The sequence below is a fragment of the Cynoglossus semilaevis genome, chromosome 14, assembly GCF_000523025.1.
Source record: "Cynoglossus semilaevis isolate Cse_v1.0 chromosome 14, Cse_v1.0, whole genome shotgun sequence".
Lineage (NCBI taxonomy): Eukaryota > Metazoa > Chordata > Actinopteri > Pleuronectiformes > Cynoglossidae > Cynoglossus > Cynoglossus semilaevis.
In genome coordinates this window covers 27,472,739-27,487,804 of record NC_024320.1, presented here as the reverse complement: position 1 = coordinate 27,487,804, position 15,066 = coordinate 27,472,739, and the positions used below count along the sequence as shown (strand labels likewise).

Genomic DNA, 15,066 nt, shown 5'->3' with positions numbered 1-15,066 from the left:
GCCGCCGCAAAGCCATTCCTGCAGTTGAAGGCCCCTATCGCCCCCCCTCCCCCTCCCTCCACCCCCCCATTCTGGAACACAGGGACAATACCATACAATCTTTGAAGCGGAGAAATCAATACAGCTCCCTTCTCCCTTCTACTTGCTATTGTGGAATGTAGCAGCGTGCTATTCGTGCTGGAGCATAGCAAGAAGAAGGTGCGCAGAGAAAGAAAACAAATAAATCATGTCAAGACCATTGGTAAATATTATTTAGACTGCTAAAAGGAGACCTTTTAGCAGTATAAATAATATTTCAAGCTTGTGACTTGAGAAAATTGACATTGAAAACAATGTAGAAGGCTCGGTTATGGTAGTACAAAAGCTTTCCTCACGCGAGCAAAGGTGCTTTTAAAACCACCTTAAATCAAATTTCCTTTCAATTTCACAAACTGGAACATATTGGAATATATTTTGTGGAAAATAAAAAAGTAATCAGAATGATTTACAGTGTTGCACATCCTCAGTCAGGGTAATCTGCCAGACTACACCATCAGCATCCCATTTTGTTGGTGTGGCTTTGTTTCTGCCATTTGAAGAATGCTTTTCATTTCACAGATGACATTCTTTGAGAATCTACACTCATTTGAGATATTGTTTTTGCAAAACGCCATCACCTGCTATTTACTTGTAAAACGTGGCTTTTCAAAATCCACTTTAGGCCTTGTCTAATCACTCTATTTGTTTCACTTCTCATTTGTTCTGCTTTGCCCTGTATTTTCCTATTAATGTGCAGTGAAAGGCTCACTACTGATTTTCAATATAAGGTGGTATTTATGAAATGATCCACATTAATCTAGTATAAACCTGGCATCCAGCTGGACCAGTATGCTACTGAGTCACAACAGGGTTGACATTTCAGTTTCTGTAGATACTGGCCAACAACACGTGTTTATAATTTCTGATGTCAACATCCAAAAGCACAGGCTGATCAATATATGCCAGAAAAGCAATATTTTTTTATGACTTTTTTATTACTTTTATTACTATTTTCTAACTGAATACTACAAACTGTCTCAGTTTATAGTGGGTGGACTCACCACCAAAATCAGTAGTTGTTTCATTTTAATTTACAAGGTTAGCTGAGGTTAATTAAAATGACCACATTTTGTTATTGTATTTGTGTATTGTGTTTTTGTCTATGAATGTCCTTCTTTATGAAAGCGAATACTACAAACTTGTTGTTTCATTTTAATTTACAAGGTTAGCTGAGGTTAATTAAAATGACCACATTTTGTTATTGTATTTGTGTATTGTGTTTTTGTCTATGAATGTCCTTCTTTATGAAAGCAACAATGCCACTCCCACTCACTTTACAGATAATGAGATGTCACTCTGCCATTTCTTTTACACAAAAAATCACATAATAATTAAGTATATCATTATTATGAGATAGTATCTCTGACTGTGGGTACACGTCATTTCTTGCAGACCTAAGTCATAATACCGAGATATCAATCTAATATTACGAGATATTAAAACATAACAATCAGATAGCATCTCATTATTTTGAATTAAGAATGTATTACCTTTTCCGTAGTGGTGTAAAATGTGCTTTCATAGATTTGTTTGTGTTTTGTTTTAACAAATATTTTTGTAAGAAACAATACAGAAATTGTAAATGTTCTCTCCAGTACTTTGTCTCCACTGCCTTGATATTTATTAAAAGCCACAGGTTTGTCGAAAAATGTATCGGAATTCCAGGCAAAGGTCATTAAAGGGCCGTTTTTTTCAGATGGAATCCTGGCTGAACAGCATTCAAATGACACCTTAAAAAGCACAAAGTAAAATCTGGACAACAAAAGTGAATGGTTCAAGGAAATAAGAGTTGTTCGTTTTGTAATTTATAAAAATGCATTAAAACTTACCATTTCTCTTCATGTAAGTTGTATTCATAACAACTCAATACAAACCAAATGATAAAGTATTAAAAAAGACTTTATTTCCCAGAATGCCTGTCGTGCTGAGGTCACCTTCAATGCCAATGGGTGCGATGAAATTAAATACCGGCGTGTGCAGAAACCGGGGCTGCTGGGTGGAGCTGAGGTTTCAAGCAATAGCACAGTGAGGATAGCTCTTGTTTGTAAATTTCAAGCAATGTGAAAGATGTGTCAACATTTACACCGATTTTCCAGATAGTTCTATGTAACATGTCGGATTACACTGCGCACTTTATCGATTAGTTTATGGCATTGTCAAACCACTTCAAACAGCGTTTAGCTGTATGCCTCGATTTGTGTTTTGTTATCGGACCAAAGTGTGTTATCAGTTGTCAAGTTAGCGATTTGCTTTACTGCTAACGCATAGCTAACTTACTACAGTTACTGCCAGGTGTTTTCACAGCGGTGTTTCTGGCTTCTACCGGAGAACAGGTAACCCCCCCATGAACAAAATTGGCTGAAATTTATGAACAAAACTATAGACATTATGCATTTAACCGTAAGCTTTCAATATAAAGTGCTTATCAAAGTCCTTCCGAGAATGACTACTCACTTGAATTTATTTAGTTTACCTCAGTGGTGTTGGTGTTGCTGATGTTTTTGGCTACTGCTCTGTAATTACTAGGTTCATCTCATAGTATTTTCAATTCAAAGCATATGTGCCGTAATGCTATTATTGTATAACATTACTGTTAATGTTATACATTACTTTTAATGTTATACTGTGTGTCACTATGAACTTTGTACAGTTTCAAAGTCCCACCTTGATCGTCACAGCAGTGGTGCTATACATTTTTTGTCTTCGTTCCTTGAGTTAATCATCAAAAAAGTTGTAGTTTTGAGTAATTATCCCAATCAGAGTTTCTATTTTTTTTTATTCAGACAGAGTTTTAGGCATTTCCTCTAATGACTTATTCAAAGTATTGAAATTCTAACAATTATTGTACTGTCCCTTATGTGGTCTTTATTGGTTTTGATACAAAATAGTTCCTCAACACAAATACAAATACAAAAATAAATAAATAAATAAATAGCAAGACTATAGCAAAAGTCAATAGAGCCTTGTGGGGAAAAAAATGAACAGTGAGTTTGCACAATAGAAAATCTCCTTTTCTGTTTAAAATGCTGTTTCCGGACCAGATTAAAGTTTGGTGGTAAACAGTACTGTGGGGAGACTGGAGTGCATTTCAAAATGGATGAATTGTCTTTCATTATAAACATACTTAAATAACTGCCGAGGTGAAGGTTGTTAACAGTCCTAAAATTAAATGACTCTAAATAATCTATGATTTGAACCATACTTTTAATGTATAGTGTTTTCTATATCTGTTAATGTATCTTAAATATAATATCTCTAGGTTTCGAACCTCATAAGGCAGAACAAATTACATTTTTCCCCTTGAACTAACCTGTTGGACGTAGTCATAATGGTACCTTTGAGTTATAGAGGGAATGATGGCTCTTTCGATGCAACTGTGCACCTGCACATCTGCTCTGTATAAGTCTGTAGATTGAGTGGGAAGACTGTGGATTTTCAGCGAATGAATTAATCATCAGTGACTCAAACTGCCGGTATTCGTCCCAGTGTTATACTCAGCTTAGGGCAGAAGGAACATGAGATATTAATACTACAGCTCATTAAATGTAAGTTTTATCATTTGCTGCATAGAGACCATAAAGCGTCGTGCAAAAGGTTCAAAGTGCTGCTTTGACTTTTCACAGTTTCTCCTCTAAGGGAAACGATTATGAGGAGATGATGCTGTATATCTCTGGCAGAGCCAATCCTAGATATTTGTAGAGGAGTCTAAAAAGAATAAAATGAGCATTCTCCATCCAGTGAGTCACTGTTTTAATTAATTACTTGCAATAACGCATCAAAAAATGAGCCCAAAATTTCCTTCGTCAATTAACCTATTAACAAAGGCAAGAAAGAGCCATTTTCTATCCACACAGTGAATACAGTCTTTTTCATCAGTACTGTTTTGCTGAGAAGATCTTACAGAAAAAAGCTCTCAAGGAAGATCCAGAAAGCCAGTACAAAAGATTCTGAGGTGAAAAGGATTGTTGAAACGGTGAGTCAAGGTAGGAGTAGGAAATAAAAAATAAATAAAAAATTGGAAATCCTTCATTTCGCTGTCATTGTCTGCAGTGTGATGTGACAATTAAAAGTTCTTGATTCTTGAAAATGGAAAATAAATTATCTTTTAGTTGCACAGAAATTTGGTAGACTCTATTTACTAGAACTGGAATATGTGGCAGAAACCACTGGGGAATTTGTTTATTACTGGTCAAACATAGAACACAGTGCTGCCAAAAATAAAAGGCTCTCTCAATAATCGCATTGTGTTCATTGGAGACAAGTCCCTCTTTAAAACCCCTTTTAGCACTCAGCGCTTTATTAAACATTTATTGACCTACAAAGTAACGAAAACATTTTTTTTTAATTTACTGGCTTTACAGTCTTCACATTATGGCCCTGTCTGGAGTGAGAGTCATCGAGCTGGCAGGCCTGGCTCCAGCCCCGTTTTGTGGCATGATCCTGGCAGACTTTGGAGCCAAGGTGATTCGTGTGGACCGGACAAAGGCATCAATGGATTTGGACAAGCAAGCGCGGGGAAAACTGTCTGTAGCCATCAACCTGAAAACCCCAAAGGGCGTAGACTTGCTCAGGAAGTTGTGCGTCCATTCAGATGTGGTCATCGAACCTTATCGTAAAGGTCAGACTTGACTTTTCTCATCATGGAGGTCTTTATTTCAGTCCTCTCTATGTGACAAAGTGTGAAAAAAAGTAAATATTTAGCAAACTTTTTAGCAATGTGTTTTTTTTGCATATGGAAATGTGATTTTTATCACTACAGAGATATAAATACACCTGTTCTGATTGTGTATCAAAATGTTAAGTGAAATGTAAAAGTCTGTACCAATTTGAATAATTGACAATGAAAGTGAATGGGAATCATTGATGGTGTCATGACCTGTGCTGTTGTGATGTGTGACCTCGTGTTAGGCCTCAGCTTCATAGACAAGAGCAACACATAATAACATCAGGATCAACAGCACCACCTGCTTCCTATTGATCGACAAAGGAACATGAGATATTAATACTACTCTTAAAAAATACATTAAACAGAATTGATTTGTGTCTACGTCTGATATTTTAGGTGTGATGGAGAAGCTAGGTTTGGGTCCACAGGAGATGCTGAAAGAAAATCCCCGTCTCATCTACGCTCGCTTGACCGGTTATGGACAGACGGGGCTTTATGCGAATGCAGCGGGGCATGACATCAACTACTTGGCAATGTCAGGTAATAACACACACACACACGTGTGCAGTCCTGAATTTTAACAGCACACAGTTTAATGTTGTAAGGTTTAAAACAGGGTATTCAATTAGAAGTCACTGAGGTCCAGTTATTACATTTTCTCAATGTAAAAAGTCCAGACCAAAGTCCAGCTTGCTTCTTATAGCCTTCCCCTACGTCCACTTTTCCATAATTTCAACAATATTTACTGTCAGTTTTCAAAAATACCAAAAATCAGTCAACATAAGCAATCTTATGCAAATTAATTTAAATGCAGATAGAGAATAAAACAGAAACGTCAGAATTAAATAAATAAAGTAACTTTTTTGTAAATTGAAGAGGTTCCAGCCTGAAGTCTACTTTTCAAGTAAAAGTCCAGAAAAAAATTGCCAACAGAGCTTTGAACAACATTTTCGTTTCTTTTACAACTTCTCTTAATGAGAGAAAATAGGCTTGTGACGGTCCAGTAATTTCATTTTGTTTCATTTCTTTCACACATCTCGTCTTTTTGTTTTCCCTCAAATAGTGTCTCAGTAACAGCGATGAAGCACAACTGTTCCATCACTTGAAAATGTTTTATGTTCTCCCCAAATCCACAATATCATTTGTTTGCACGTCGCTGTTATGTGGTGATAAGTTGGGACCATCTGTCGTACTGGGCTTGCAGTTATTCTGCGGGGCCTCAGCTTCAGGGATAATGTTGCACAAATGAGCTGTGCTTTGTTTTGTAGTGATTTATGATTTGATTAATGCCCCATAACTCAGCGCATATGAGGCAAATGTTTTTAACTGCCTACCAGAACAATGGACGTGCATTTAACAGTTTATACATTTTTAAAACAACTGTTTTCCAAAAATCAGCTTTCCTTCTTTCTTTCGTTCTGTCATCACTGTCTGTTTCCCTCCTCTCTGATACCTGGTGTTGTGGCGTAAACAAATGATTTGATTGAAGCTGTTGAATTGACTGCAATAGCAGCACCTGTTGTCTGTAATCAACCCCTGATCTATACAGTCTTCCGTTTGCAACCGGCCCTTAAAGGGGAACTGTATTGCTGATGCGACATCCCAGGTCTAGACCAAAGAGGTTTGTAGAGCTCACAGTGTCATTTAACATCTCACATTTAAAGGTTAAACCATAGGAACCAGCTGTTCAGCACTTGGCTGTGTAAAGAACCCAGCTATTGTATTAAAGTTGTGTTACAGTTCCCTTTTACACTAATGCTGGTATTTGAACTCAAGTTTCCTTTCATTTACCTCAACTAGACTACAAACATAAAAAACAGATTTAAACATTTCACGCACACTTTAAAGATAATGTGATCGTTAGCTGTTGCTGTATATTCCACAAGAAGAAAAGCTGAATTGTTTACGCAGGTACAGAGGCAGAACACTCGTCTTATGGTTTTGTTTTCTTGGCAGAACAGAGAAATAACTCTTACAGGGTTTGGTACAAATATCATATATTCCACTCTTACAGGGTTTGGTACAAATATCAAGGAAGGATAACAAAAAAAAACATCTATGAAAACTGAAAAAGTGTGATATTTTGGGAGTAGTCTCCAGAGTTAAAAAGGAGAAGGGAACTCCAGGTGTGTTTTTGTAGGGCAGCACCTGCAGCCACTGCACCTCAGCTCTTTCTGTGACACTATTTATTTTTATTGCAGAGTAAGTCATGTATTTTTATCCAAAGAGAGAAGCCCTGGGCAGTATTGATTGGACCAGTGATATACTTTATTTAATGTTGTGACCTTTTTAAAATTGATAATTAATTTGTTATTCTTTTTGTTCCTTCTGGATGCTTTCAAAGGTTCTTCCACATGTGTCCAGCTTCTTTTTTCCTTCATTTGTCTCGTACTGTTTCAGCTACAGTAAAGTTTTTGGTCTTTGATCCAATTAATAGTTCTTATTATAACAGAGAGGTAAAATATAAATCAAGTTAGCACAGATATATAATGCTTCTTTAACCAAGTCTGCTTTTTCATAACATCACTAATCAAAATTAGTCTAATTGAACAGTTTGTTTTTGTTTTTGTTTTCCCCAATTGTCTGTTCTGTTGCAGAACACAGCTGATTAACTTTTATTTTACGGCTGTTTATCTTTCATTTCCTGGTAATTTTGAAATGTTACGGCTGTTTATCTTTCATTTCCTGGTCCGTTCAGACTCTTATCTCATTAATTTTACTGTGTGATTGTCATAGATTTTTCTTTTCCATCATTATTTCTCTCACAGGCCTTTTGTCGCGTCTGGGCCGCAGTGGAGAGAAGCCTTACGCTCCATTGAATCTGCTGGCAGACTTTGCAGGCGGTGGACTCACCTGTGCCCTGGGGATTGTCCTGGCTCTGCTGGAGAGGACGAGGTCTGGGAGAGGACAGATTATTGACTCTAGTATGGTAAGAGTTTTGATACTTGATACTTCTTTTGGTCGGAGTATTTGGGCTGCCTGATGACATGGTGTCATGTCATCATGTCATCATTTTCATGTTTCAATATACAAATAAACACACACACACACACAGGCACACATGTCCGCCCTCCCTTCAAACTGGGAGAGACTCCAACTACTGGGGAAAGTTGGCACACAAGGCCCTGATTAAAAGTTACATTTCAACAAATTGCACAGATGGCTGTCAGGCGTCATGTTGATTCACTGCCTCTCTGTGAGCCTGACATCAGTAATGTAGTCGCACTATGTACGGTAGAAAAAACATCACACAAGAGGATCATGATCACAGCTACTAAGTACGACCAAAAATTATATATGCATTATTGCACAATGATTCTTGTACGTCTGAAAATATTTCTTCTTTTTGAACTGTGGGGTTAATGATAGCAGCCCTAAGTGCAGGGGCTACTGTCAAAGAACGTGTGTGCGATAATTAGCTTGACATATTTCATGCTGCTTTTGCTTCAATGTCACTTTTTGAATTGACTTTTTTCTCACACTCCTACCTGAGTGTTGGAGCCTTTTTTATTTTATAGCATTTTTTGAAACATGGAAACAGATGGTTTGCCATATGAAAAGCAAGAATAACCATAAAAATAAAAAACAGGCAGGTGAAGTGATGCCCCCCCGCCCTCCCTCATCTGCAGGTTGTTAGATTAATTTTGCATCCCTTTTGGGTAAGTACATGTAAATTTGCTCATTTTTATAGCTCATTTTCAAGCTCATTAAAATTGAGTCAACCCACAGATGAAGTGCATTTGAATGCAGCTGTTTGCTCCTTAAGGGGACTGTAGTCCTTGTTCAGGGCTGCAGTAAAATCAGACTGTACTGTTGCGTGGTTTTCTTTTTTTTTTTCGCAGTAAAATGAGACTGTACTGTTGCATGGTTTTCTTTTTTTTTTCTTCATGTTATTTTTATGAGCACATTTCAATTGCAACAACCAACACAGTGTGTGATAGTGTGGGGTGAAAACAATGTGTGTTTGTAATATATATATTTCTAAGGGTAAATTAAAATAGGTTTCGGGATTTCAGCTGGTGTCTAGTTTTAAACTAAGACATGCTGGGACACACCTGTCCACCGGTTGGATTCCCCGTCTTTCTGTATTTACTTTGTATGTTCTCTGCATGGACCGGATACTTCAGATGTTTTCCCTTGGTGTGACTGTAGATGGATGTTTGTCTCTTTGTGTTGGCTTTGGCATTCAGCTAAAACACAGATAAAATCAAAGCATTGGACCAGGACTCTGGAACAGTGTCCGCCTGGCAGCAGACATCTGTGTGGGCTGTTAAACACTGAGTTAATCAACAAATAAAATCCGGTCATTAATTTTTCTATTGAATCAGACTCTGAACAATTTAATTTTGAGGAAAAACTTTGCTATGGTTTCTCACAACTACATGTCTGATTCCATATCTACTTCATTTTCTTCTAATTCTTTTTCTACTTTCTGCTGATGCATCTAATTGTTCTTCTTGTACTTCTGCCTTTTCTTTTTCTAATTCTACTTCTGATTATGATAATCCATCTACGTCCTTTTCTTCTTTGTTATCTTATTTCCTGTCTTCTTCATTGTTGCTACTTCATTTTCTTATTCTTTAATTCTTCTGCTTCGCTTCTTCTTTTTCTTATTCTTTAATTCTTCTGCTTCCTCTAAGAGGTCGCTATATCTGATGCCCATACCTACCCTTTGGTTAAACCAACCATGTTCATATCTTTTTTTTTTCCACTACCTCCATAAAAGCAGGTGCCTCAAACATCTGGCTTGCAGGCCACTTCTGGCCCACAAACCGCCCAAATGTGGCCCGCAACTCGATGCCAAGCATATGGGATGTAATGTGATCCGTTCCTTGGCTGTTCGTTTTTGGCCCTTAAATGAGAGGGGCAACTGTGGCCCCCAGCTCCTTTGAGTGTGAGGCCCCTCCACTCACTGTAGGTCTGTGCTCACTGTGAAGAATGTGATATAATATGAAACTGGATTCTATAGTCGTAAACCAAATAAAATATACATACGGTCTCTAAAATAATGGTTTGGCCTCATTGGCTCACTCACTATTCCTTATGATCTTTCATCATGACACATTTTACAGTGAACTGTGCTGTGAACTGTGTACCACTTTTGAGGCAGTGCATATAGGACGTTTTTTTTTCTTTTTTTTCTTCATCTACAGCAGTAAAGTGGAGCACGCTGGTTTAGACAGCACTTTTAGAAATATCCAACGTTTCTAGTACGTAAACAAATTGAATTTCATTAAATTTAGCTACAGTATTTCCAAAGGTAGTATTTATGTACATGGATATTTGTACAGTTTATTAACATTGTCCCTTTTAAATTAATACAAATAATTAAAGTAAAACTGAGATTAATAAACTTCTTAGTATGGAATTGCATACACATTTGATTATTTCTACATCTGACCTTGCTTTAAACACTATGTTTACCAAAAGGTTTTAAAATTAAATAAAAAAATTATAATCAAAGAGATTACTTCATACTACTTCTACTTTTGTGATTATAAATGCACATTTTTAAGGAAACAAATATATAAATCTGTTTAAGTTATTAGAGCTCTGTTCATTTTTCTTTTTGCAAAACAAAACAAAAAAAAAAATCTGTTCTTAGAGAAGACGGTGAACCGGGTTGTGGACTGAAGGGAGAAGTCGAGAACGACAGGATTCATCTGGTGGAAACCAGGATATGCAGAGAAATAGCCTTGTTACTGTCATCAACCAAGGTTCTTTTCCTCAGTTGGTCCCAGAACATTTTGAGTATTTTCTACATAAAAGAAGAGTAATGGTTGGCTGCTTTAAAACTGCCCCACTAAGACAACTGAATAAATCAGGACAATGGACCAGTTTCTCCATGGATACCTCCATTTTCTTTCCCCCTACTTTTTTCACATCTATATTTCATGTCCAGAGACCATCAGAAAGTTACGATGTTTTATCTGTGCTAATGATTTCCTCGTCCCAGAGTTTTGAATTCAGCACATGTACTGAAGGGAGTCTGTGAGAGCAACTCTCTGCTGTGAGTCATCGGGGACAGCAGGGCTCATAAAAGAAAAATAACAGCCATTTGTATGCATATGTGCATACATGCATATGTAGACATATATAGTGTCACTAGTCACTAGTTTAAATGAAGTTGATATTATTTATTATTTTTATTTGAGAAAGAATTCTCACTTCATTTCAGCTCAAATTAATTCAACTGATTGCATTAGGCATACGGTGCGTCATGTCTGCTGCAGCCACGCACACCTATAGGAATAAAGTTCCACGATGAAACTTGTCTTATGTCATTTAAGTCGCCGTTTAACACCCAGTCTTTGAAGCATTCAGTTTTCCTAAGGGACCACATGGATCACAGGAATAGTTTTAGAAGGCCATATCAATATACTTAGGTATAAGTTCATTACATTTTTATACATATGATTTTGACTTGCAACCCCTAATATATATATATATTTATAGTACATGTACATATATAAATATATAGATATATATATTTATATTATCATTTTTTTGCGACTCCATATATCTATCGAATTATTGCTTTCCTGTAGCGTTACATCCCTAATATTATTCTCTGTGTGCATTTCTCAGAAACATCCAAACATACTTGCGTGTAAACACAGACAGCAAGTGTTCCATAACTAACAGTTGACAAATATCCTTTCGCTCCTGTATCGCCGTTCTTAACCTTCCTGTGTAGAGTTACTGCTTGACTTTGACATGTACAGCATTCCCGGTGTTGAATGGGTTCATTCTCCGACACGAGGCGTCAAAAAACGGCCGTCCTTTGACATCTATACCAGGGTCATTGAATTTAATGTATAATGTATACACTTGACTTTGTGTTCTGTTTTTCGTCCTCTTTCTTTAGGTGGAAGGCGCAGCATATGTTGGTTCATTTATATGGAAATCTGGTAGCATTGGTCTGTGGAGTCGTTCGAGGGGTGAGAACATGCTTGACAGTGGAGCACCTTTCTATGACACTTACCAGACCTCGGATGGTAAATACGTGGCCTTGGGAGCCATAGAGCCGCAGTTCTACCAACAGTTACTCAAAGGTAAGCGCTCCACTAATGTAGACTTTAAAAATAGACTTTAGTCATTCTTCCATTTTAGAAAGTGTCTTTGGCAATGTGTCAAAGTAAATGTGACATGGTGAAACATTTCATTACTTAGAATTAAATCTCCCATGAGAGACAAGGCTGCAGCGTGTTCAGTAGGTAATTATGAAAATTAAAAGTTTTTATCCTTCTCGTCCGTGTCTTGAAGAATTGTGAGAGACACCCGAGATAATTAGCAACCTTCGTTTAGCCTCACTCATTTTTTGCGATGTCTGAATGGCTGGTTTCCCATTGAATTACAATTGGGGGTTTTGTGTCAAACTCAAGGCCCGGGGGCCAAATGCGGCCCACCAAGCCGTTTTGTGTGGCCCGCGGGAGCTTAAGAAGCATTTAGTAAAGTCCATGCAGCAGAGTTTCTTACCCTGAGAAATTGAAGGGTTTTTTTGTTTACACAGCAATGAACAATGTTTGTAGCTTGAATAAAAAATAATCAGTTGCAGAAACATGTATTAGTCGTAGTGACATCTATACCAGGGGTCCCCAACCTTTTTTGTTCCAAGGACTGGTCAGCCAGTACCACCCATTACTAGATTTTTGAAATGCAAATCTGAATGCAGTTCAGAGTTCAAACGTACACACCTCTGGGCTACGCTGTGCAGTGCAGTAAGATGAAGACCAGAATAGCAGACTGTGACTTTGCCAAAAGCAGTGACTGACACACTCTGGAGGTTTCTTTGTAAGCGCTCAGAACTCATTTTGATACAAATTCCTTTGTTTCAATGTTTCATCATTTGCTGTTGGTACACTTTTCTTTTCACAGGTTTAGAGTTGGATGACAAAAAGCTTCCTCCTCAGATGAGCTTCAATGATTGGCCTGAAGTGAGACGGATATTCACTGAGCGTTTCGCTTCAAAGACCCAAGCGGAGTGGTTGAGGATCTTTGATGGCACCGATGCCTGCGTAACACCGGTGTTGTCTTTCGAGGAAGTGAGCTCACACCCGCATAACCAAGAAAGAGGTTCTTTTGTGAAGGACTCCTGTGGTGAAGAAAGCCCCCGCCCAGCTCCGGTTCTCTCTCGAACCCCTGCCGAGCCTAACCTCACCTCTGAGCCTGTCATTGGACAGCACACGGTCAGGGTCTTAGAAGAGTACGGCTTTGCACCAGGAGACATAAGCAGCATGTTAGAAGCAGGGGTGATTGAGTGTAGCGCTAGTAAAGCAAAGTTGTAGCAGAAAATCAACCCGATCATTTTATTTTAACATCACATCTATTCTCTGAATGTGTAAGAGACAAAACAATAAATATGTCCAGCCCTAAACCTTTGTATGGGTTTTTCCTCCTTTATTTATCCTCCTACAGTGACCTTGTCATATGCATCAGAGAAGCAGTTGTTTATAGATGCGTGTGTTTGTCACTTCTATAAAAGCTGTGTGGGTGGATGCTTGAAATCCGTGGTTCATGCTAAAGTGCTTTCAAGTTTAAAATGTGACAAGTGTTCATTGAATTGACAAGAAACTGAAAAACACCTCACAGTTTACAAGTTACTAAACATTTAGCAAGGTCTAGTCAGATGTCAAACAGAAAAAATCTGAATAACACTTTATTTTAAAAGGTTTAAATTTGCGTAAATGACTCAGGGTTATTTTGGCAAATTTTAAACAGAAAGACCTAATTGTTAGCCATAATAGCTAAAACCTTAACTAAAACTAGGTATACAGATACTATACCAATACTGCTCTCACTAAGACTTACTGCAGGATTTGTTGTTATGATACATGTAATTACCACCTAAAGATGTGCCTTAGCGCTGAATGTGCTAATGTCTGGATGAGTTCACACCTTACAAAGTGACATTGTGTGTTCATTTGTTCATTGGAACATGGGAACAGTGCTGCACATTTTAAGTTTTAAGACTGTTTACTGGGTAGCAGAAGAATGTTTCCCAATAATATGTGGTATCAGCTCTAAGTTCTGTTTAATTTCTGTTAAGATGGCTGCGTTAACTATCCACAACATTTAATTTTGCTTTCTAATTTTTGTTTATTCATTATTGGTTTTATTGATATGTTGTCGAATGTGATGGGATTGTCAGAAAAAAATATATTGTGGAGTATGCAATTTTACGTATTGGATAAAATGATAATTGTCTGGAACGCTTCTTCACTTATTTTTTTTTTTATGCCAAAGTACTGATATGTTGTCGAATGTGATGGGATTGTCAGAAAAAAATATATTGTGGAGTATGCAATTTTACGTATTGGATAAAATGATAATTGTCTGGAACGCTTCAACTTATTATTTTTTTTATGCCAAAGTACTATGAAAAACAATGCAGCGCCAGTTAGTGTGTGGCTCCAACGTGTAGTCATTATGTGAGTGTTTTCATTAAATATTTCAATCCTACTGGTTAAATTTAATCATAATTTGAATCTGTCACCTGCAGCACAGATGGTGTTACAGCTGTGTTTTTCAACAGGTTGAAATCTGCAGAAACTGTTGCAGTTCTGGGAGTCAAGCCTCGGCTCATTTTGCTGTCGGTGGATACCATTGTCTTATCTTTCACTTCATGAGGCTTCATGGAGAATACATAAACGTCAAATTTTAGCGCATAACAGGAGGCCTGGCATTGTACTACGATTTTAGTGCATAACAGGAGGCCTGGCATTGTACTAGTGGAACAATTGTCTTTGTAATATAATAATATACCGTATTATTAGTGGTAACTTGACGTGTGCAGATACAGTACCGAAAAAGATACTTTTTATCTTTTGAATGTGAAGCACATTTCAGTTTTTCTATCTTTGAAGAACTGAGGCTGAGTGAAATTTAAAAAAAGAAATGCTTGGATTTTTCCTGGAATTTTTTTTTTTAGTGAATTATTTGTCATTATGACACAGCACACCACTGCGCGCACACATGAAATGTGACCTCTGCTTTTAACCCATCTCCACAGTGAGCGGGGGGGCAGCTGAAGGCGCCCAGGGAGCAGTGTGTGTGGGGACGGCTGCTGTGCTGTTGTGATGGTCTGCATTCTAAGAGTAAGCCTTTCATTCACCTGTTTTTATTGTCAAAGTCACACCACGGCTGCTGTCCTTGTCTCTCTGTGTGTGTGGTTTTTTTGGTGTTCTGTTTGAAGCAACCGCCGGTCTCACTAATGAGCTGTATTAGCCACATACTCAAAGATAAAGATGTCATTCACAGAGAAAATGAATATACAAATTTCAAAAGTGTTGAAATAGGAGTTCAAGTCGACGGCAGTTGAT

General features: G+C 37.6%; 1 protein-coding gene across 4 annotated transcripts; it reads left to right on the top strand.

Moving 5' to 3' along the window:
• Positions 1 to 2,014: 2,014 nt before the first annotated feature.
• Positions 2,015 to 13,121, top strand: amacr (alpha-methylacyl-CoA racemase). Of its 4 annotated transcripts, XM_025061946.1 has the most exons (7): positions 2,110 to 2,411; positions 3,955 to 4,051; positions 4,440 to 4,696; positions 5,141 to 5,284; positions 7,513 to 7,673; positions 11,613 to 11,799; positions 12,623 to 13,121. In XM_025061946.1, exons 3-7 carry the CDS (start codon positions 4,450 to 4,452, stop codon positions 13,030 to 13,032), a joined length of 1,149 nt encoding a protein of 382 aa, XP_024917714.1. In that variant the 5' UTR covers positions 2,110 to 2,411; positions 3,955 to 4,051; positions 4,440 to 4,449; the 3' UTR covers positions 13,033 to 13,121. The 4 variants fall into 4 exon arrangements, with proteins under 4 accessions (XP_008324473.2, XP_024917714.1, XP_008324468.1 ...); XM_008326251.3 differs by lacking the exons at positions 2,110 to 2,411; positions 3,955 to 4,051 and adding an exon at positions 2,015 to 2,103; XM_008326246.3 differs by lacking the exon at positions 3,955 to 4,051.
• Positions 13,122 to 15,066: the final 1,945 nt, after the last annotated feature.

Bases quoted from the DNA above. Each gene is read 5' to 3' on its own strand.
- amacr (XM_008326251.3), top strand. From the start codon at position 2,018: ATGCCAATGGGTGCGATGAAATTAAATACCGGCGTGTGCAGAAACCGG. The intron at 5,285-7,512 runs GTAATAACACAC...TTTCTCTCACAG, and splicing joins CAACTACTTGGCAATGTCAG to GCCTTTTGTCGCGTCTGGGC. The intron at 11,800-12,622 runs GTAAGCGCTCCA...TTCTTTTCACAG, and splicing joins CTACCAACAGTTACTCAAAG to GTTTAGAGTTGGATGACAAA.